General features: G+C 33.5%; 1 protein-coding gene across 3 annotated transcripts in view; it reads right to left on the bottom strand.

The window, feature by feature from the left end:
* Positions 1-24,084, bottom strand: part of LOC150088983 (exonuclease GOR-like) — a 49,429-nt gene extending 25,345 nt beyond the window's left edge. The window contains exon 1 of one of the 3 annotated variants that reach the window (XM_090369750.1): positions 23,971-24,084. In XM_090369750.1, coding sequence (XP_090225876.1) covers positions 23,971-23,980 — 10 coding nt within the window. In that variant the 5' untranslated portion in view covers positions 23,981-24,084. Of the gene's footprint in view, positions 1-12,825; positions 12,952-13,368; positions 13,519-23,970 lie in introns of those variants that run through there. The other 2 variants (XM_090369749.1, XM_090369751.1) reach the window with 2 other exon arrangements.
* Between the last annotated feature and the right edge of the window lie 1,607 nt (positions 24,085-25,691).

Below are 25,691 nucleotides of genomic sequence, written 5' to 3'. Positions count from 1 at the left end.
AGAATCACTATTCAACCATGGTCAAGGGTTCAAATCATATCAAGGACATCAGCAATGTGTGTATTGGTTTATGCATAGGCTGTCTTCAATCAATAAGAAAAAAAAAATCACTTTCAAGAAATACATTAGTAGTGTCTCACACTGTATACTATATATAGCATAAACTGTTTCTATTTGTTAATGTACCCTAATTTTTTTCAGTTGAACAAAAGGCCAAGTCCTTTTACAACTGAATGGTTAATAATGGCTGTGGATGCATTTCTGTATTAAGTTACTACTTGTAGTAACTTATACAGAAAAAACCATGGATTTGTTTTGCAATTTAGGGTAATATCATTTAAACAACCTGAATCTATAGTATGCAAAACTCAAATAAGTACCTTTTTTTTTAAAAAGGTAATTCAATACCTCAATATTAAACAAAAATCATTCTCAATGAATGGCTTTAATATATATTTAGAATAGAATAATTCATATGCTTTACTATAAATCTTTTGTAACAAGACTTCACCTAATAGTTATTTTTTGATAAATTTGGGTATTTTTGTAAGGATGTTTGCCAGCATAACTATGACCTCATTATTAAGATGACAAAAAGGACACAGCAAGGTACTCATTTGTGCACACACCCAAAACAAATTTATGCAATTTAAACTTATGCCATAAAAGTCATGAATGTCCAGTAATTGAACCACTTGCCACAACAACTTGTACCACAGTGTGCCACTGTGAATTGATACCTACCGGAAGAATACTGCCCAGAGAAATATTTAGAACATCCCACACATGCATTACAATTACCAGGTCAAAGTAATATGCAAGTTATTCCAACCATGTTCCTGTAATTTAAGTTGCTTATTACACTAGATCCAATCATTACCTAAGTGTTTATTTTAAACATTTGGCCATCTCACATTTGTTTTAAACTGGCAAAGCCTATGCTTTTTTGTACAATATCTTGTACAATGCTCTTTTGTTCATATCTCAAAAAAAATTTTTATATTCCACAATGGCTACAATACTGAAGGACCTTTCATAACATATAATATTACTGCATTTAATATCAAATAGATTAGAAAACTCAGCTTTCAGCCCTCTCACAACGTGAGAAAGGACTGGATTAGATTCTCATTTCAAACAAAATGAAAGCTACCTTCCACCAAGATGGCAGAAAGTTATGATTATATACACCATGTAAGAGGCATTACTCACATGAAATATAATTTATTAAAAATAAGACACTTCATTCTATATTCTTTGATATCTTCAATTTAGAAGTTGTATTAATAAAGATTGTGTAATTGGGATGAACCAAAATTGCTCTGCTAACAGCACAATATACTAATAAAGGACTTTTATACTGCAATAAAAACTATCAAATGATACCAATTCAAAATTTACACAGAAATAATGTAATAAGTGTGAAGTGATGAAAGTGAGAAATTGTTAGTTAAACTATGGTTTAACCAATAGTAATAATTCATTTTACAAAAAAAAAAAACATACACAAGCAAAAATCCATCCATTGAGAAGCAAGTTTTTACAAACAGACTAAGAAATATATGCCAGATTTTGTATTGGTCTAATTTCAAATCTTTAAGAGCCACACAGGAAATTGTGAAAATTTATCCACTAGAAGTTCAGCTACTGTGAAGACAATAGGCACTTGATACATGGCATATATACACTAATGCAACTAAAAATACAAGTAGATGTGTAATACCAGTGAACTCTCATCTAAAATTAAAAACTTCCAAAATAACAAATCTCCAAAATCTAGCCACTTTATTAAAAAGTTCATTATGTTAATATGGTATATATAGGTTTTTCTTTTATACAGAGGTAAGTATTACTGCAACATGTAACAATTCCCTTTACGATGGTTAGATTCACATTACAGAATCACACAGCACATAATCTCTGATGACAAAGTTAATACAGAATGCCAAATCCACCCTATTCCAAATTTGCTATTACAATTAGTGTTAATACATATGCCATGCTCACTGCTGAGACTGCCTGTATAAAATTTCATATGACTGCATAGGTCCATTATTACCAATGCTTGGAATCTCAAGGTATTTTTGCTAGCATAAGTAAATAACACTCACACTGGATAAACTTAACCTGTTTGCAGTTTAAGTTTATCAAGAACTGCATCTTGCAGTTCTTTAGGTTTAAAAAGGAGGCCTTTTGAGGCAAACAGTAAGTTTCAATTTTAAAAATACCTTGCACACAAGTTTAGTATAAAATTATTCAAGCATGCTTAGATTGCTGCTGTCAATTCATTTGGTCACATTATCAAATTCATTTTAGATGCTTCGAGTAAAGGCTTGAAGTTTACAATATAATTGTAAATAAAATTTAATAAAAGACTACACTGCATGGAATGTTTAATGAGGTGTATTAGTGTCAAAAGAATTTTATACAATTAGATACAGCCCCATAACTAACTGGAAACTAATTTTAAAAGACTATCACCTGATCATAGAAGACCTAAGCAGAACACAAATGGTACAGTTAGATCTCACTAAAAATTCAGTAACCTTCTAAACCCAAAATCTAAATTAATAAAAAATTTATTTTTGCTTACTGCAACAGAATCTAATTGTATTAATTTGTCCTTTCATGCAGTAAATATCTTTTATTAAAAAATATATATTTTGATATTTCCACATGTCCTTCACAAGTTTACTTTTAAATATTAATTTCAATATGGCAGGACAGTCAGTTAAGTTCATAATGGAATGAGTTATTTGAACCACGATAAATGGTCCCTAGAGAAGCAGCATACAAAACTGGGCCATGACTAAATCTTTAATAAGCTTAGAAATTATTACATTTTTTTTTTTTTTGTAGTTGTTGGCACATCGGCTTCTGTGGGTGCACTTCCAAACGTTTTTGCAGTACTTTGTTCCAAGCCCGAGGTGGGATTTGAACCCGCGACCTATGGGTTGCCAGGCAGGCACTTTACCCACCCGGCTGGCATTATTACAATACATGGATCTCCAGGGATAAAGGAACCATTGGGTGGCAGGTATCAATCAACTGATGTGAGAGGAAAAGGGAATGAATTTTGCTTTGATAGCTGTGACCACAGTGGTCATAATTTGAAATTATTTTCGGTAAGACCAACTGATTAACAACTTATGCTAAATAACCATGGAAACTTTATTTAGTTCTGAACCATTAAGAAATATACCAAATGAGGTATATTTCTTAATGGTTCAGACCTAAATAGATGTCTGATGAACCGATAAAAACTAGTGGCAGAAGTGAGGAAAAGTATTCTTTGCTTATGTTAACACTAGAAGAGGAAAGAACTATATTGGCCCACTACATATAAATGGCATAACTGATGATAATCCTGTTCATGCTGCCAACAACAAACTGAACAGACATTTTGCATTCACAAAGAAATTGAGGTGGGAACACTAGAAATATAAAGTTAATGATTTTGAAAGACAAGTGGAAGAGAAACTTAACACTAAAAGTAAATAAAGTACCTGGGGGGCTGATGTACTCTAAATAATTATATTAAAGTGAGCAGCAAAAGAAGTAAGCAAACCTTCAGGGGGAAGTCCCTACAGATTGATAATGTGCAAATGTCTCTCCTATTCACAAAGAGGATCAAAGGGCAAATCAAGTAATTATAGACTTGCATGCTTGACTTCTGTTCCTGAGAAAATAAGTGTCAACTGTTACAAAGTATTGCAGGATCATCTTGACTGACAGGAATGTTATAATAGCAATCATAGCATGGATTTGGTTAAGGGGAGGATTTGTCTAACCAACTTTATTAGCTACTATCATGCTGTAGCAAAGGAACTGGAAGCAAAAATAATTGAAGTCATACTTAAATTGATGTAAAGCTTTTAACACTTCCACAAAAAAGAATGTACAAATTGGAACACTATCAGAAAACAATGGGTGGTTATAAATGGACACCGCTCTTCTTGAACTAAGATTATTAGTGTATTCACTTAGGGTTCGATGCTGGGTTGCTTGTTGTATTCAATATTTATTAATGATATGATAATGATCAAGGCATAAAAAGCTTTATATCTAAATCTGCAGATGGTACAAAGGCTAACAGAGTGGTTAATGACAGGAATGAAAGCCTAGAAAATGCCTACAGCTAGAAAAATTAAGCAATGGGCTGAAGTTTATCATTGACTGCACTTGGATAACAGTAACCCTAGAATACATACCAAATTTTGCAATTGCAAACCACACACAAAAGTTCATAAGTCAAAACACTTGTAAAAGTAACCACTGAATTGCATTAAAAGAAGTCATTTAATTATTAAATAACTCCAGAACCAGGCTTGTTTTCCCGGCGCCTCCGTAGCCAGGTGGGAAGGAGCAGCAGTGCGTAGTACACGCTTCTTGATTAGACCGGGGTTCGAGCCCGTCACCACCAAATACGGAGGATGCGAAAGGTCAAGGGAATGACCACCGCATATTCCCCGAGCAATATGGCCTTAGTTGCTAATGCTCCTAAAAACCAAATAAGAATAAGAAGCTTGTTTTCCCCCCTCTTTTTGGTCATTTATAAATTTTCATTATGCAATATCTAAGCCTCTAATGGAGAGTGGGGGACAGCAGTAGGTACTTTAACCTTCTGATGACCAGGTGGGGATCACTGCAACCCCAACACTTTTTTTACAATATTTTTCTCAATTAATGTCTTAAAGAGTAGAGGTTTTCAATTGGAGTGCCACGTAATTTAGGTTTAAGTTACTTAAACATTTATTTCATTATAAGAAGGTGTACGGTATTTATTTAATTTTGTGGTGATCTATAATTGATTTAGTACAATAAAATTATATAAGTATATATAATTTGTATTATGAATTGTAATTTTGTTTATAGTTATTATTGTAATAACTATTATATTTTTTTAAATATTAGATTGATTAGGAGTGCTACAAAATAAAATAAATTACTTAGGGGTGAAGTTATTAAAAAAAAAAAGGATCAAAAACCACTGTCTTAGAGGTTTTACTTTTTATAGCCAAGTTTTTCACCTTTTTCCAGATCTCTATGGGGTAATTACTTCAAAAATTTGAATACCTAACTTAGAAAATTTCTTGATTGGGGTAACCTAGTGACCCTACATGGCCATCAATGTTATAGCATTGTAAAATGTAGAAGTGCAAGTGTAATTTAAAAATATAAAAGTGTAATTGGTTTGTTTGCAGGAACCATGGCACTGTAATAAAGTCAATATGCCAATCATGCAATAACCAGAACTAATTTCAATTCAGTGGAATGCATATCTACCAAAACTAGTTAATAATGATACAGAATATTTCATTACCAGTATTGAACTTAACTATGTTCAATTTTTATTTTTTATGGGTTATTTCTACTAATAAATGTTTATGTAGCTTTGTATTAGATAGTCAATAAGAGTTAAAAAAAAAAAAAAAAAAATTTATTTATATATATATATATATATATATATATATATATATATATATATATAGAGAGAGAGAGAGAGAGATAAACTCATTTTACAGGTAGCTTTGTATTACATTTTATTTTGCATACTTAAAAAGAAAATATTTATTGCTGGGGTCACTTAATCCACCTGGTCGTTCACATTATTTTTGACATGCCCATCAGAAGGTTAAACCAGTGCTTTCCAAACTTGATGACACCATCCTTTTTTCCCTCCTATCTAAATTGACATTAAATGCAAAATACATGACTGTTTTAAACAAAAAAAACCCCCAAATGTTACCAAATAGAGTACAAAAACATCAACTATGGCCATTCCAGAATATAGAAAATTTCTTAAGCATACATGAAGAAACAAAGTTAATTAATAAGAAGCAATACCTTTTTAATTTACAATATTTTGTTTAATTATATCAGTAATATATAGTAAAGAGAAATGAGTGAAAAATATGATTGCAATGCCAAAAGCTGGTGACACTATTTGGGTCATGACCATGACACCCCAGGATGTCTTATACCCACTTTGAAAAAATTTGGTTTAAGCAATGAGGTTTTTCAGAATAGTCAAGGGGAAAAAAAAAAAAAAAAAATTGAAAATGGGACATTCCAAAGTTGACACTACATTATAAAAATACAGGTACACTTGTTATCCAAAAATTATTTGCCTGGCTGCCTTCAATGACAGTTAATGGAAAAGAAGTCAATGGGAAGTTAAGCATGGTAGGGCAGTGTCTTCCTTAGTAGATCCCCAAAGAAGTTTTGCTATACTTCTATTAAAAAAATAAAATAAACATAGCAGGGGAAGAGCAAATAACATGCTTGAGGAACTTAAGTTCACAAAAATATCCATTAGTGGTTGATTATTTTCACTAATGCACCTATTTAAGAATTTAATGGTGTACTCAGGTATCATTACCTTAACTGAACTCTGGTAAAGTGTGTTCTGAATTACTGTGTATATTGCTAATGAGTCATCGAAGATCTATTCCTGTACCTTGCAAATTTAAGCAAGTTGATAACCAGGCACAATATAAATTGCTCAGTCACCTACAATTTTTATGAGTGACGTGCTAATTTAAATCTGGTGGGAATAGAGGAGGAGATCAGTGAATTTCTGTATCAGGGAACTGCTGTATGAAGAAGCTAACCATTATTCACTAAAATTAATACACACGCAATGTGAGCTTCACTTTAACAATTAAATTGGAATATGGGCATAGCTGTCATTATGGTAATGCCTTGTTGGAATTAAATGAAAGAATACTGTGGTACAAGTCAGTAGTCTGAGGCACTGCCAATTAATCTGGTACTCAAATTGCAAAAAGGTTCAATATAATAAACTTTAAAAAGTTGTCAGTTTACTAGTATTTACAGGGAGTTATGCTAAATTATTAGTTTTGATTTTAATGAATGCAATTCATTTATAAAATTCATTATCTCCAATATAATTTAAGCTGTGAAGTCCATGCAAACAAGGGAGTTTAAATCTGGCATAACATTCCCTTAATGCAGTGTTTCCCAACAAGTGTGTTAGTAGTGTAGCTAGGGTCATCAATTCCCAGGGGCAACATGCCTTCCTGACAATTGCTTCAGTTTACACCTGGGGTAACTGCCCCCAATGCTATGTCTCTGCAGTGTGCCCTAGCACATTGGTGTGCTGTAAGATTAGGAAAACCATTGTGTTCAATAGCAATCACTGTTTAGGTGTGTCCTGAGTATGCATCTTTTAAATTCAAAGTGTGACTTGAGTGGACATGGAAAAAGTTGCAGTAAACTATACACATGTTAAAGATGGCAAGCTCGAAGTGTCAGATTCTGAATAAATTAAAAAGTAGTTTCTGCCAAGTTTACAAAGCTTTAATGTTGCTAAAAATACAAATCCTCTGGGTTTATCTTTCTTCTTTTTTTTTTATATAATCTTTCTTTCTGATTTCAGTATATTCTGAATTTTCATAATTCATCATCATGGGAGATTTTTTCTTGAAATGTAACTTATACTTTGTAAATGCATAAGAATTTAAGAAACAGTAGAGCTCCTTAAATATTTTTTCTAGAATTAATTACCCAAAAAAACTAAAGTTCTAGCAAATAAACATTCGTAATACTCAATTTTTGCTTCATCTGCATTGTGAAATTTATTCTATATATACAAGCATAATATTAAGGAAAAATTAAAGATCATGTTTGATGAGACCAATATAATAGAATTGGCCTGACTAACACTGACCCAAATCCAATAGTGGGATACAATATTCATCTACAGTATTATATCCCAGTGGAATTCAATATACAAGTATCTGCCTGCTTCATCTGTGCATCTGAAAACATCCATTGCTTGCACTATTATGAAGTTTGAGTGTTTACAATAATTAGACAAGTTTGCAGGGTAGCATCATGATTCCACAGAATGACTATTTCAAATGCCCAATTCTTGTGTAAATTATGAAAAATAAGCAAATCTTTAATTTTGTGATAAAAGTAACAGATGAACAGAGCCAAACTATTCTAATTTTCTCACATCTTAGGATGCCAGTTGTTATTCACTAGTACAACTAGTTTTCATGGTAACAATTACTAACCTTAACTGGTAACAATTAGCAGAATCAATAGCTAAATTCTTAGATTTTATTCCCAGCAGTTTATCAAGATTTAATACAGAAAATTTATTCATCTGTTTCTGTTATATAAAACATCTAGATTTGGATGGCAGAAAAACAGAACTCAATAAATGCTAATGAAATGGGAAGTTATAAAAAAAATGGTTGAATGTTTCTAATCAAATTTCATCCCATTTCAAATTTATCAAAACAGATTTCAAAAATATTTCAATAGGGATAAATAAAGAGGCATTTCTTGTAATCACTAATCAGTCAACCACAGCATTTTTTAGAATGTTGCCATACATTAAACAAGTACCAGGAGAAAACAATCATATGTGTAACCTTACTATGCATAAGTCTATGACTGATACCAAGACGGAACCTTAATACATAGTATACTACAAACAATAACACCATTGAGCAATATATTACAGTATTTAGGTTTGTAAAAAAGCTTTCTAGCAAACCACTTAGCAGTTTTTCCAATGTTACCTTGATAGGGTACTACTAATCCTAATACCTCTCAACATTCCTATATAATATATCATTTTCAGTTTTTGTTTACCAAATTCTCCTTGTGACTGACTGCATTTCAGATTCCTTTTCCACACATTTGGAAGCTTTCCGTGGTTTTTCCAAAATTTAATATTTATCCTCTCTGTAGTCTGTTTAAAAGTTGAGTTTTGTCAAAAAAAAAAAAAAAAAAAAAAAACACTTAGTACTAATATTTAAGACTAAGACTGCTGTTTAAATCAGCCCTGAAAGTGTACCCCTCTGAAATTGTTTTAAGTCTTGTACAATTTGCATAAGTAAGTAGATATACAAGAGCATAGATAAAATCTTTATACAGCTGCTTTTATCCCACTTCCCAACGAAACATTTTCCTCCCTTAAACAGCATTTTATTGTGCCATAACTTTGTAGCAGCAATGCCAATGTGACTAATATTGTGAAAAGAATAGCATGCTGCTACATTATTAAACATATACATATTAACTTGGGACAACAAGCACTTGTCATTACTCTGAAATCACATGATACATGTGTTTTAACCGAGTAATGATGACAAGAATTCCTGATGTGACAAACAAGCTACTATCCCAGGAAGCTGCCAATCAGTGGCAAGACTTCCATAACTACAGGAAAACTGGTTGTTCACTTATTTACTAGAGAGAAAGAGATCCTTGAAGCAGGATAACTTTATGTATATCTGTGCAAGTGTATTCTATAGGCAGAAAAATCCAGAATCTCACTAGAAGATTACTACTATCTCTAACTGATATAAGAAATATAGGATTTGAACTCACTTTTCCAAACAAGCACTTACTTTACTATCACAGGAAGATTTTTTTTGAAGTGCCACTTCTGTGAGCTGCAAATGTCATCCTAATCATGATACTTTAATTAGTCAGCTAAATCAAGATTACAGGGTAATTCACTTTTAACTCCACTGGGATAACAAGAAGCTATATATAATAAATTAGGTAAATACAGCTAAACATGTTTCAAGCATATTTAATTATTAAATAATGTAGCTAAGGGGTTAAATTTCTAAACTGTATCCTAAGTTCAAGTGTTTATAAAATATTTCACATGATTGGCAACTGTAAGGGCAGATTTGTATAAGTCTTTTTAGGAAAGAAGCACATACAGGCAGTCAGGCACAAAGGTTAAGAATATTCTAAACAATCCCAGAAACTGAAAGCAGATTGAAATAATTAAGACTTGCTTCTGATCCAACTTTATCTTATTATAAGCAATACAGTACTTAAATATCAGGGGAAAAAAAAAAAATTGTTTGTCCAGTGATACCAATTCGACATAAATATAAAATTTTGCTAAAGTTAGTCTGAGAGTCACTCATATGAACATATTACACATAAATGACTGTCAGAGTCAAATGCTATATTAAAGGGCTCAAAAGACAGTTTGATCTTTCTTTGAAAATTCTGTGGATCATAACAACACAACATGAAAATCTTTATGAAGTGCAAAACTTGTAAGGTTATTTGCTTGTTTAAACACTTATAGGAGTTAGCCTTCAGACTTTTTGCTGCTTCAAGTTTGACTATTAGAAATTCAGATTTAAAAAAAAAAAAAAAAATCCTAATGATTGTGTTCACAAAAATGCTGAACTCAAATTGAAATACTATAGACCACCCAAAATTTGGAATCTACTGAGAGAGAGAGAGAAAGAAAAAAAAAAAGAGCTAAGTGCATCTAATATCTATCTGACCTGTTTGATAGAATAACTAGTACTGCACAAAAGATTACATGTTTAGTTCATGGTAGTAATTTCCAAACTATGCACTAGCATTTAGTGTGCTGCAAGCAACTTCAAGTTGTGCTACCATTAGGAAAACTCCATTCAGAACAGTGAATACAATAGTGTTTATAGAATTTTGAATACGACTAGAGACAAATTTGCAAAAAAAAAAAAAAACAATTATTCAATGTGGCACAGAATGCAAAATTTGATTGCATCCCAGGTGTCCAAATAACTCTCCACAAAGCACTTATTGGGATTTTGTACTTTATTCCTACAGTGTGGAGGTGACATGTTGCATCAAGGTAACTGTTACACCTCCAATTAAGCATCCTTATGAAAATCAGGCCAAAATACAAAGAAAACTAGTAAAATTACATTAATGAATCTGTTCAAAAAAGATGGGATTTAAATTCTGAAACAGTCAATTTTCAATACATAGCAAGTAATAAAAATTGAGGCATTCTTATACAAATGTTTTAAAATTTGTTCATTATTAAAAACCTAATATCTAGTAGTGACTCATTACAAACTACAATGATTCATGATCAGAGCCAGACTGTTCCTGAGTTAACATACATATATGTAAATAGCAAGAGCAAAAAAAAAAAAATGCATAACCCATAATGGCTGCATCTGTTGCAATAAGTTACAATGAAGTAACAGACCCTATGGCAGCCAATACAGATGTATGGATTATAGGAGTTATACTGTGATATTCAACCAACAAACTATAATACTCACGTTAACTGAGGATGGGAAAAAATATTAGTAAATAAAATGCAAAATGAAGTTAGTTTCACATTTCCTAACAGTGGAAAAAAAAAAAAAAAATTAAGAATAATCAACTTGTTTTTTGCTCAAGAATATTCTCCACTCAATCACTGTGACCAATCATTTTAACTTTGAAAAAATTAATTGTATTTTCACATCAACTTAAATTTTATTTAACACTATCGCTAGAGCACCATATTCATAATTTCTTTGGGTAGCTTTTTTTAATTTAATTAGAATCCACACTTTGAACAAAACGAGCCTTTACTTTTTACAAAACCAGGTGGTAGATGACTTTCATCAACCGATGAAATACCACCACTTTGCTTATTGGAGGCTTGAAGTGGTGAAACCCATGTTGCCGACCTGGCTAGCCGGGTGGGTAAAGTGCTTGCCTGGCAACCCAAAGGTCGCGGGTTCGATTCCCGCCTCGGGCTTGGATCAAAGTACTGCAAAAACCTTGGGAGGTGCATTATGACCACAGAAGCCTATGCGCCAACAACTACAAAAAAAAAAAAAAAAAAACCATGTTTGGTCTCTAGAGCAAAGTTTCCGGCATCCCCCTCCCCTCATACTTCTCCTTCAACCCATGCACGGTACTAAGTACTATAGGTTTTGATACCTTTCGTGTTTGGGGTTTCCATAAAAAATAATAATAAAATAAAAAAAATACCACCAGTGGTGAAATCCCCATTCAAACAGTGATTCAGAACTACTTCTTGGTTACAATGTATAGTGGAACAATCAATGCGAAACAATCAAAAATAGTAACAAATCACTGAAGTTCATAATATGAAACTTCAGACAAAGATGTCCAACCACACGGTAATCGTAATTGCCAACGTGGTGTTTCATTATTTGAAAAATCCTTTTAAAAAAAATAATAAAAATTATTAGTCCCATGTGTTTCTTCAATAAAGTCGATCCAAAACACCATTAAGGTAACATATCTCAACACTTAGCATAACCTTGGGACAAATTCCTGTCACTATGTAAACATTTCCGCTAGCAACTGTTCATCACTGGCCCCACTGTTGTAAGAAAGCCATATTATATTAATATATATATTAATATATAAAGCAAGATAAGAAAATATTTTTGGCTTCCCAGTTTGGAAATTTCACGGGCAAGCAGTGCTGAAAGCTGCTGGTAGATTCGTATATATATCCAAAAAGCCTACAAGCAGCTTCACAGGACTTGTCACTACAAGTTCGCGTTCAAGTAGCAACATGAACTTAATAAGAAACTTGTACTTGACCGAGTTTTGTCATTGTAAAAATTTCTCCCCATTTACTGAAAGGAAACCATTATTCAGAAAAGCGTACGGACACAAAACGTAATTACTTCCACTTCCATAATAAGCTCGAGTACCTACCAACTTAATTAACAAGGATTTAACATTGCTCTTATGAAAGACTATTTTATAAATGGGACAATTTCTACTGGATCAAAACGTAATTATTCTGCATTCACTGAGCTATAATACATGACTAAAGGCCATTACTCATATTACTAATGAGTAATTATGTATCAATTACGATATATTCCGAATAAAGAGTGCATAAACTGCCCACGCATTTCGACTACTGTACTGGCAATAATAATCAGAATCAAAATTTCAATAAAAATTAACGCGGTAAAGGAATCGCATCTACTTACAGTAGTAAACAGCAGTTTGTCATAACAGAATAGGAGAGAAAAAAAAACAAACGTACCGTACCTATTACAGTATGGACACATCTGCTAATCTACCCAAATAAAAACAAAATGCTATCAGCAGTTAGATTTGGGTGCGTTACTAATCACTGAATAACATCAGAGTCGAGTGAAATCACTTCCATTTACCACTAAATGCGGATGGATATTGCATCTTTCTACGCAGTTATTACTACTACAATGACCTCATGTTTGCGTCATCTACGTTCCCGTTACATCAACGGCGATGACGGAATGGAAGGAGCGTGGCACAAAAGAATCGGTCATTCACACAATGGTTAGGCCTAACCCCCATTTAATTCACATGGTCAGCATTGATCTGTACCGACATAATTACATAGTAGTTAAAAGAGTTTCATTCAGGATACGTCTAAGAAAATGAAATAGAAAAAAAAATAAAATAAAAGAACTTTGCTTTTAATGAAAAATAGTAAATAATAGTCACATGGTTTTTTGGCGCATTATTCGCGAAACGTGCAAGGAGTAAAAAAGCGCTCCTTAGGAGCTTAACACTAAAATGAAGACAAATTATATATATTTAACGTACCTGTTAACACTGGTATATCATCTTCTCGCCCACGGCGGGTCAAAAAAACAATGAATGTTGAAAGTAAGGTAGCTAAAACGGTTGTAACGCAAACAAACTCCACATTGGCAGCAAGAAACAGCGGCAAGACTTCCATGCTTCTCCATCAGTGCGTACACACAAAACTAACGTGGCTACTGCAATACCGGGAGAATACATATCTTCCTCTGCTTCGTTAACCAATCAGAGCGCATATGACGTGCGCATGCGCAATTCTGCTTCCACGAATGCGTAATTTACAAAGCACTGTAGTAGCCGAATAATAATCTGGAGTATGCGCTCTGAATACCTTGCTCCTACGAAATCCCTGGTTTAGTCATGGCCTTTATGTCCTGCACACTTCCAAGTAATGGAAAGCATTACATTTTAAATATTATTCAACGAATCGCAATACGTTTTAATAGTTGTTCCTCTCATAGGAGAGAATAAAGAATTTTTTTCTAATTAAATGGAAATCAAATGCTTTTTTTTTTTTTTAGAACTTAGAATGAAAGGAATTTTATCCTCTCATTTATAAAGATAGATTTCATTTTTTGTTCCTCCTATTACTATTAACACCCCCCCCCGTCACCAAAATATAAACAAATTAGAAAACAAGCCTCGAGCTTTGGGGGTTGCATATCACTATGTATTATTCTGTTAACGACCGGCAACTAATTTAAAATAATTTTATTGAAATAAAATATACGTTAAAATTGTATAAAATGAAAGAAAGTTTAAATACAGGTAAAAATAAATGGATATAAATAATATAAAAATAACTTTCGGGGCGATGTGTCCCTTCTTCAGCTAGACAGTGAATGCTGTGCTGCGTTAGATAAAGTAAAATAGAAGTTTACTAGGCATGATCATAGATCACATGTCTTATGATTTATTCAATTTATTTTTACCTGTATTTAAAACGTTTATCTTATTTTAATAAAATTAGTTGTCGGTCGTTAACAGAATAATACATAGTAGAACATATAAGCAAAAAATGAAAGAGAAAACCAAACCTTTATTAATGATATTTTAATAAATGACTATGGACCACAGTAAATTCTCTTAGAGAAGAATACTGAAAGGCTAAACTGGGTCAGATGAGTAATATTTTATTCTTTATGGAGTCAGATTTATATAAAAAAAGTGCAATTGTACAGCATAATGTACATTCAATAAAATTTATTTACATAATTTTGAACACCCAATGGCGTAGCTACATTTTTTGTACCTCTTTTGCAGACATCGAAGGGCCCTCTAATTTTTATTAACGTGAAACGTTTACTCTTAAAAATATTTATAATATGAATTTAAGTATATTTTTTACCTATAAATTAAGGTTCAACCAAATACACTGTTGTACAACATGAATGCATTTATTGAAGTGTTATTACATCAATCTACACTTAAAATATTGACAATGTTTCAAGGTCTATTTAGAAGTGATAATCATCTCAAGTATGACTACTTGCACATGTCGTTCCAGACAAGTATCTGTTCTGAAGATGGGATTCAGTAGTGCCTTGAAACGTTCCAATACTTTAAGTGTAGATTTATGTGGTAACACTTCAATAAATACATTCAAGTGGTATAACAGCGTACTTAGTTGTCATTTAATCTATACGCATGACTAGACACGTATTGTCATATATAAATCATTTAGTCATTTTTATAAAAAAAAAATATAGCGTAGTTTTACTTTCAATAGTAAAATACAAAATCTCTGGTCCAAAATGAGAAAAAAGCCAAACTTGTATTAATTCTGAATGGTTACAGAGCTATGGCCGGTTTAATTTTATAAAATGGTTACGACTGGTATAAAAAAAAAAAAAAAAATATATATATATATATATATATATATATATATATAAATAAACAAGAATAAAGCAGGCACCTACCTAATAAAAATGGTTATTACTAGGTACGTGCCTATACACCTACTATGCATATTTTACTAAGTACGTCACTACTTATTTTTTTTAGTAAGTTTTACCATTCAAACTCCATAGCCATTTTTAAAAAATTCAAAAAGTCGTTAAGAATCAGATACAACAATAAACATAAAAAAAATAATAAATAGGAATAACAGATAAACAATGCACACTAAGTACGCATCTACCTACATAAAGTAGTTTGTTTATCTCTTTAATTCTTATTTTTTATTACTTTTTGTTTTTACTATTCAGAACTCCATAGCCATTTTTTTAAAACTCAAAATAGCCAAAATATCTGTAACCACTCACAAAGGACTAATATTTATGACCTTATTTTGCACACCAGAATTTTTTTTCCCATACTTTTTGAAACAGCCTGTATATCCAAAGTGGTAATCATACACAGTATTAAGCCTATAGTATTGAACTGTAGTACGGTCAACGAGATGAGAGCTATTAAAATATAAAATAATATATAAAAAAAATAAATGAAATAAATTCGTTTAAGTTCTTATCGTAAATATAAAGTTCCAACAGAAACGATCTGGTAGGTAAGGAGGCAATGAAAGTGGTAAAAAAATTTTGCTAGAAAAATAAATTTTTACATGACTGCCATTATCTGGAAAAATCACGTGAAAAAAAAAAAAAATTAACCATCACAAAACATTTCTTAAAATATCAAAAAATGTTTAATTTGTCACGAAATCATTATTATATCCACCTTTTTAACATTAATAATATTTTAATTATTAAAATTAATTTTTATTATATCCACCTATTTAACATTAATAATAAAATTTTCGAAAAATTTAAAAAAGCTTTAAAAATTAAGTTAGCGAATTTGAGTGCTAATGCTAAACAGCGCACTTCTTATACTAATTAATGTAATGTAATTTATATTTAGTCTTTTGTAGAGATAACCAAAGCCCCTATCCAACACATTCCCTCCCCCAAAGATTAGTGTCACAAGATTAACACCTCCCATAATGGTGTGCCGACTTTAATCCTTATTGATGAGAATTGTCTAATATCATACTAAGAATCCCGACTATTACTTAAATTAGTTAACTAACGGAAGATTAAGGCCAAGGAAAATGCAGAGAATTTAATTTTAAACAATTCAGTCTTTTCTCCAAATAAAAAAAAACCCTTAAATAATTTTAAAACAATTTGGTTTAATGTGAAATTATGCAAATAAAAAAAAATTTAAAAAGCTGCAAAAATCCATTATTAATTACATTACTAAGAAATGTTTTAGACACTTTCGCATATAAATAAGGGCCAACTGTCTTTACCAATCTGTCCGTCCGCATGTAACAGAAAATTCCCAGTGGACAAATTTTGTATTTGGGCTTGTCAAAAATAGTTGCCGACAAACCAAATTTCATTAAAATCGGACAATAGAAATCCAGAAATTATTTTTTCCATTCAATTTATATAGGGGGGAAAAAAGAATATACACAGAGAAGAATTTTAAAAAAAAAGTATATGAGAGGAAAGTAATAAATAGTGTATATTTAAACTGGGGGGCGGGGGTCAGCTTAGAGAACGTAAAATTTGCATTATCAAGTGTTCTATAGAATTAGAATCTTAGCAATTGATTGCTAAGGAGATAACTAAATTTAATTTATTTTTTTATTTCTATTAATCTGAGAAAAATAATCATTTAAGAAAAAAAAAGAACATGCTCGAAACAGTAAAATTTGATTGAAATTAAATTATTCCAAAAAAAAATGTACTATTTCAATTATTTAATACGAATTTGAACTACTGGTTAAAGAACCTAAAAACAAAATTAAAATGACGCGTGCATTTCTTAGCGTGTTAAGAAATATGACCTTATTTTGAAATGAGTATTGACAAATTGGGTGTCAGCTGAAACTAGAAACAATTAGTACTAATATTTAGTGTTTCGAAAGTGGACACCAATTATTCTAATAACTGCTTTTCGAAAAATTAAAAACTGAATTATTTTAAAGATTTTTGCATCCACAGTGGAACATCTTCCAAACATAACCAACGTGGAATCGAAAAGATTCGCAAACAATAGGCATATATCACAAAACAAAATAGCGTGTAGAATAAATTTATTGATCATATAATTCCAAAAATTCACTGCTATCGCACTGTTCATTATCAATGCTATAATCTGAACATTTTAATTTCTTCAAAGGAGGCGTCATCTTCCCTACAATTCTCAAGGGCATTGCTGATTCTACGTATTTTGAAAGACTGCGGGGTTTTAGAAGGAAGAGTTTTAATGATCTTTGGGAACAAAGGTAGAGTTCTTGCGAGACATGCGCAAATTCTCACTTGCCCTCAGACCATAAGAAAATGTGCATCGTATGGTCCGGTAAATACGGTATTTTAACTTCATTAAAATAAAGTTTCTGTTTATACTCCCGGTCAGAGGAGGTCACAAGACAAGGAATACGAAAATATGATAATATTATTATTATTTTTTTAATATGATATATTATTACTTTTTTAATATATTTTTGATATTAAGCAGAATTTGTTCCAAATTTTACAATTTTCATTATTTCAGATGTAATTGTAGAAATGGTCATCCATTCAAAAATGGCTGTAAATTCTCTTAATAATTTAAGGATTTGTTAAAAGATGTACCTTGCGGTTAGGATTAAATTTCCGCAGTCCCGTGGGGATATCTGATCATTTTTAATTGCACGGATTATAGCACGGATTATAAAAATCTGATCATTTTTAATTGCACGGATTATAGCATGCCAAATCTCTACCACGCCCACAACTTTAATAGAGAAACAGATGTAGGTTTATATCCTACATAATACCGTATTTCGCGGACGATAAGACGCACCTACGTTTTAGAAGGAAATTTTTGGTGGGAAAAATAAAAAAATTGCATATATTTGAAACAAATTAAAAATTCTTACTGAACAAAATATCAGTGTATTCATTCGCTGTAGAACTCGAAGATTCGTCATTACTGATGTTGTGGTCTAAACTTTCACTTTCTTCAAAGAGTACATCTAAAGCATTGCCATCAAAGGCATTGGTTTCACATCTCTTAGAAAGTTTGGAACTATCATGTTGGTAATTGCCACGAATTTTTTTTTACTCTTCTTACTCTAAAATTATTGGTCATTTTATTCGTCCTGTTGATGTAAAATCGTGGTTTCGTGCGTCTATCCAGTGATTTAATTACGATATCCACTGGCTGTAAATGAAGCCTCCTGGAAGTATTTAATTCAGCAACTGTGATCTGAATTGGTTACATGCTAGAAGAGCTACATTTTTTTTTTTGACCATAAACGGCTAGAGATAAAAACGCTACAATGTGTTAGCGGTCCTTCGGACCATAAGGTGCAAGAGAGCTTTAGGCAACATTTTCCAGGAAATCAAGTGCGTCTTGTAGTCCGGGAAATACGGTTACGTTTTAGGTAGGTAGAAAATAAAAAGAACAGGAGGGGAAAAAAAAAAAAAATCAAACGATTAATTTAATCTTTTATATCCTAATGGTATTTTCATGTACAAAATACTGAAAACCAGAACAGCATTCAATATATCCTGATTACACCATTTGCAGGTAGTTCACTGAGTTATGATTAAAAAAATTTCTTTTTGTCTGATTTTAATAAAATTTGGGATGGCTCAAGAAATCTTCCCAAAATAACAAAATATAAAATTTCATGAAAATCCGTCCACTGGGAGTCGATTTGATACATGCGGACGGCCATGGTGAAGAGAATAGGTGCTTAGTACGAACGTGTTTAAAAAAAAAAAAAAATGCGATTGTACTTCAAAGTACCATCAGGTCACGTGAAAGATGTGTTCTCTTCCAAACAAAAAAAAAAATTTTTTTTTTATTTTAAACAAAAATATTGTAAAATTATCACTTTCTATCCCCATTGTCTGTAGCTATGATTCTGATAATATAATTCTTGGACAAATTTAAACGCACTAAATCTCTACCAAGAATATATTCTCTCTATCTTGTGACGTCCTCTGACCGTGTAGTAGTCCAGCAGTATAAGCAGAAAATTTATTTCATTTAATCCTAAATGTCTACGGTGAAAAAGATGTTGATTGGCTGATGGATGACATTCTGCCAGATATTATCTACCATACCAGTAGGCTGAATTCACTTATGCTCCCAGTTCTGTACAATTCTGACCTTGTGATATGACATATTATCCAGCTGGAAGAACCCATTCGCATTTGAATACACTGCAGTCACGAAAAAAAAAAAAAAAAAACGCGTCTGGTCAGACAATTTACAATTCATGTATCTCCATTGATACCAAGAAAATACTCTCCACAACTATGTACACCACTGCTCCGGGTCTATATTGTTGCTACTTGGCAGGATGGGTCCATGAGACTCATGCTGTTTTTCCAATATTATAGTCCTCCCATCAACATGAAACAGCAAGAACCAGGATTCGTCAGACCAGACAACGTTTCTCCACTCCTCGACTGTCCCAGTGTTGGTGTTGCTGCTCCCGATAACCCGTCTGTAACAGGTTACGACGAGTTATACTTTCTGAAATTCTTCTTTGGTTATCCCCGTTGTACTGAGTTATAGCTGACCGTAGTCTTAGTCTTTTTGTTATTCTGCAAGAGCCTTGTCAGCCACCACTAACCTCTCGCATTAACCAACTGTTTCCGATTACAAGATTAGATCAATGTCGATACACCCTAGACAGTCTTACAGTATGTGAAAGCTGCAGCAGCGTTTCAGTTTCCGAGATATTCATACCGAAGCATCTGGCGCCGACTACCATGCCACATTAAAAGTCACTTAAATTTTACTTCTTGTCCTAACACCGAATGGTAGAAAATCTAGAGATGTACAGCACATCTCTGGATATCTGCTTTCTATATGGTACGAACATGCTATGCTGTTCTTGAAGGAGCGTTCCATTTTGTGAAAAAGGGCAAGTGTATACCTCCCCCCCCCCAAAAAAAAAGCTCATTTATATTCCTGTGGCACTATATGCAACCACCTGTACTTTTTAAAGATATATAAAAATAATAATAAATTCTGTTTATACTCCAGGACGACCACACGGTCAGAGGAGTTCACAAGATTCAGAAAAACAGCACCATATTTTGTAGTCACGCTAGTTTGAACCACCGTCACTCAAAACACGTGTAATTATGCACTCTGGCGTCTGACCACTCGGCCACGGAGATAAGTGAAACTTTGAGAATTCTTTTTTCAAGTATAGGACCAGTCGCTGTGCTTTATTTCTGTCTAATTCATGGCGCACCTTCTCGTGGCTAAGGTTGAGAATCAGGGGACAGGGAACCCATTGTCCCCTGACCGCGAAGTCGCCAGCACTCAACATACCAACACACATTTGCACACCTACACTTGCTTTGCCTTTTGAGATGCTACAACGATATATAGGGGGAACTCTGGAGACTGCGATTAAACAAATACACTTTGGCCTTGTCAAATTCATGATGCTTTCAGTAGTAGGAAAAGGTGGAGGTAGACATGCTATTAACATCAATAAGGGTGACGATCCAGTGCCTCTGATTCTCAGTAATTTATCCTCCATGCATAGCCGAATTATGCGCGTCTGGTCAAATAGTGCAGTAGGCATGGAAGCTCGAGTCGTTGTCCCCACAGACGCAGCTGAATGGCGTACACACAGCAAGAATATACCCAACTCCTTGGTATAACACGACCTCGCCAATGACACCCTGTATACACACTACTCGGACTCCGTCCAGTCACTATCTGGAGGAGTAGGGGCAGAGAGTATGCTCGTAGAGTAGATTCGGATGCCACTTAGTTATCAAAGAGTTACCTATTCCATCGGACCATATAATGGTTTGGTCCGGTGGACTGTTTAGCGACTGCTCTTTGAACATCGTTTTAGAGCTGTACCCTTAAAATGTAAAAAAGACTGGACCTCTATGACCTATCCCCATGGGCAGGAGGCAGAAAGGTTAGGAAGAAAATCAGCGAGGAAATGACCCCCGTCTATATCCATCCCAGCAGGGTCAGGGATGAGCAAAATGAAAAGGGAGGAATGCGGAAGGACAGAGAAAGGCGTGGTGGAAGAAGGCTTCCCTTGCAACCAGCATAGAATGTAGGGGTCGGCTAAATTCCACTCCGACCGAACCCCAGGGTTAGCAACGTACTGGAAGATGTTATAGCCAAGTGGTCAAGAGCGGGAGTACAGTAGAACACGCTCTTTGAGTAGATCGGGGTTCAAGCCCCTGACTGCAAAATGCGGTCGATCTGCCAATCCGCACTGGACCAGTGTGGCAGATGATCAGTTCCCCTCAACATGAATTGTTGAGGAGGCTTCCATTCTGCAGTGGAATGATAACGGCTGCTGCTTACCTTGCCTTTTTTACTAACAAAAAATTGCAAGGTAAAAAAAGAGGCAGGCCAAAAGTATCTAATAAGGTGACTCATGTCACCATTCATTATTAGAACCCACCCCCCTCAATAATCTTGGTGGGCCATGGCGAGATTGAAAGTCGAGAAAGTCCAATTATTAGACTTATTAAGATATTTCGATTTGTTCAAGAAAAACTTTATCCCCTATGTTGGATATGTACGCTGCGTTTATTCTCATACTTAAGGACACAGTTTCTCAAATGGGAGGGGATAGGGATTAGTCCTCTCCGTTAGCTACCTTAAGATGTTACATAACACATTACAAAAACTTTATAACGCTTTTTACATTTGAAGTAAGCAGGTCACGATCTATTTATAAAACCTAAATGAGTTGATTCACTTCAGAGAAGCCCAAGTCCTTTGTTTACATTTATCCTCAGAAGGAAGCTGGATTCCGTTTACAAACAGAAACTAAGTGCGCGCGCACACACACTATAACATCAATTTTGGCAGCAGTACAATAAGGGTGACGATCCAGTGCCTTTGATTCTCAGTAATTTATCCTCCATGCATAGCCGAATTATGCGCGTCTGGTCAAATAGCGCAGTAGGCATGGAAGCTCGAGTCGTTGTCCCCACAGACGCAGATGTTATTTCACGGTTTAAGTATTTGTGCGTTCGCATAAAAAAAAGTCCCCACTTCCCTTCCCCCACCACAGCCAGGTGGACCAGAAGGAAAAGGGTGTCTCCATACGTTAATAATGGGAAATTAGTAATTAATGCAATGAGTGGATTTTCCGGGATGGGCGGGCCTTCTGGTTGCTCCTAATTTTATTTTAATTATGGCAATAAAGTATAAGAATAATAAAAATTTAAAAAAAAGTGTTGAAATGCCATTTTGATCTAACCCTCAGACGAGTTCCAGGGCTATCTCAACAGCTACGCAATAAATATAAATGATTTGAACTACATCTATACATTCTCTTCTACACATTCTTTTCTTTTTTATTTGCATGTGAAAAATGCAAGGATGTTCAAATGCTCTAGTGGCTCTGAACATACATAAACGGAGGTACAAGCCACGTTCATAAAATTAAAATGCAAACAAGAACAAAATTCAATTAGCCACACTTAAATTTAATTCGTGGCTTCATTTTTCTGAAAATTTCATGCAATTCGTTCAGCTTTTCTACAGTATTTACTAATTTGAATTAGTAAATACTCAATCTATAGTTAGAAACGAATTTTTCTAGACAATTTTATTCACCTCACCATCAACGAATTATATTCAGTGTATTTTTGAAATTTCACCGACTAAGATAAACAAGGCTGAACAAATACATTTTCCGACTGGTCTGAGGAGCGACAAATGTACACGTGTACATACAATACTAAAATAACAAAACGTTACAAAACACCCAAAGAGTGGTATTTTCGTTTCACTGGTAGCTTAAAAGTCAACATTTGAACGCTGGTGACAGGTTTATAATACTTTAGTTGGTCAAACCCATTATCTGCAGTTTGGCTTTCACAATTGCAACCTTTCTGGTGTCCTAATAATCATTTTACCACAATTTATAAAACGAAGTTCAAATACGTTAGTAGGTATAAACGAGATTCCTTCATCCTTCCCTCCCCTCCCACCGACGTAACTTGAACCACAACTATCAGATATTTAATTTCGACTCCCCCAGATTTGAACTTCTGAGAGGGTTTACGAATATTGACAGCAAGTATATTATTACGTTTTGACAAAATATGATTATATATTTTATGTAACGTGTACACATTTTATAAAAGCCAAATAAATATGCAATTTAGGGTTTTCTAGTTGATTAGATAACTACTGTGAGGTATATCACGTGGGGGGGGGATGAAAAGTCGGTCAAATCATACTTTTCTTGACTATGAAAAGTATGATTTTACACTGAAGGTGCATAGTTACCCACCGATGAAGGGTCGATCCCTGAAATGGCCCATCTCAGTAATAGCACTTACTGAAAATAAAGAATAGTATAACGTACTGCATTGAAAAAATAAATGCTATTTATTCGAAATACTAAAAGTGAGGAATCCTGTTCAGATTTGCATAATGAGATGCATGACTTCTGTGTGAGAAGTTCGACTTTCAGTTATAAGTATGTACAAAATTTATGCATTTTCACTAAATGTATAAGATAATTATTTAGCTGGTTAATTAAAAAGCTATCGTACCAACCTAATTTGCGTTATTACAAGAAACTTCATAACTACCAATATTAATTATTCAATTAAATTTTGATGTTATTGGATGAAAGTTTGTACTTACGATACTTCATTAGGGCAAATTTGGTATTGATTTTTTTAACGATCCAGTGATATTAAAATTATTAAAAGGTTCCTTTTTTTTAAATAAAAGTGAGAAAATGCAAGGCACAGCCAGCAAATCTCTCATATAGGATTTAGTTACACACGTATTTACACAATTATAATAACGGGATTTAATAAAAACTAACATCATGGACGATCCAACAACGAAACACGCAACTCCACCTTGCGACCAGCCACACGTTCAAAACGCAGCCGACTTAGAAAATAAAAAATAAATAAAAATATAAGAAGCCAATATCAACATAAGAGCGTTATGCGTGACACCTACTGGAGCATAACAAAACTTCCGTATTCGAGTAAATTTTACTTTCGAAATTACCCATGCACAAAATTAGAATAAAGTAATAAGTTCAGCACTGGAGGTTGCTTTGTCCAACACAGTAAGAACCTTACAAATGTAAGTACTGTATTTTTCATCTTATATATGGCGCACATATGGAGAATGTTTATGGCTCCTGTTTTTTACCCCCTGATAAATAGTTATTTTTTAAAAATTCAGTCTGTCCCATATATTTCATGTTGTCATATATTAAATTAGGAGAGTTTTGTATGAAAATATCAAGACAGTTTTCATGTGCGAAGCAAAGTTCACATTTTCCCTTCCCGATGACCAACAGTTCATGGGTAGCATCACAGAGTAACAAGCTGTGCAACTTCCTATGTACTATTTCCATAAAGGCCATGGCCCCAGTTGAATGGGGAAACTAGGTCAGAGTTATGCCATTGACCTGGCTGATTTTCTTGACCACTGTTTAAATTGTTCTAGTTCTCACATAACTTTGGAGAATGGACATTATCAGAAGAGGTTATCGCTAGCATACGTAATGAAGTCTTAGCTGCAGGAAGAGGCATAAAACCCATAAGTAGCTTTAAACAATAATGTAGGTTTTTGTTTTATTCAAATGGATCTGTTGATGCCCATTTTTATCCATATAGTGCACTCGACTCTGAAAATTCAAGCCTAAATTAATAAAAATAATGGCAAAAGTACAGCGGAAACTTTAAACCATTATCATAGAAAATATCACTATACCCTTTTTATATATATATATATCTCAATTTATTATAATACACTGCCCAACCAAAATATTACAGAGTGGCTCGACCCAATTTGAGCCACTTCTCTCTGTTCTAAACGGAAGAATTCATAAGGCAACAGAAGATGCGATTTATGTATCAGCGTAGTCTGTGTCAAGTGAGTTATTATATGCAATCAGTGACAATAATTAATGCCAAATCACAGACACTGACAATGCTGAATAGAAGTACCCATTTCAAACACTGCTACAGGTCGGAAGTTAAGGAAATTGTCTGAATAAAGCAGATACATATCCATTTCGAATGGTGTGAATGGTGGTAAGGGTTATTGGAACATGTATTGTCTGATGAGTTGTAAATAGTGAATTCACACTATTTACAACTCATGAACGCATTAGGGTGTAAAAGAAGGCAGTATTTAGACTTGTGCTCAATGAGCCAGTTTATCTGTCAACACCTGTAATTTTGATTACGTTTGTGGACCAGTAGTGTTCTCTTATAATTGAGCGCTGATTGCTCTTGAATTAATTTTATCATTGTTGCTGACCAAGTTATTTCTAAGTTGTTAATGTTGCATGGGGCCTAACGTTGCCGAGTGGTGAGGAGTGTGAGTGTAGTGGC

The sequence above is a fragment of the Mastigoproctus giganteus genome, chromosome 3 (genome assembly GCF_048544385.1).
Source record: "Mastigoproctus giganteus isolate SK-2022 chromosome 3, ASM4854438v1, whole genome shotgun sequence".
In the NCBI taxonomy this organism is placed as follows: Eukaryota; Metazoa; Arthropoda; class Arachnida; order Uropygi; family Thelyphonidae; genus Mastigoproctus; species Mastigoproctus giganteus.
The sequence above is the reverse complement of the archived record's forward strand: the minus strand, read 5'-3'. Positions and strand labels throughout refer to the sequence as shown.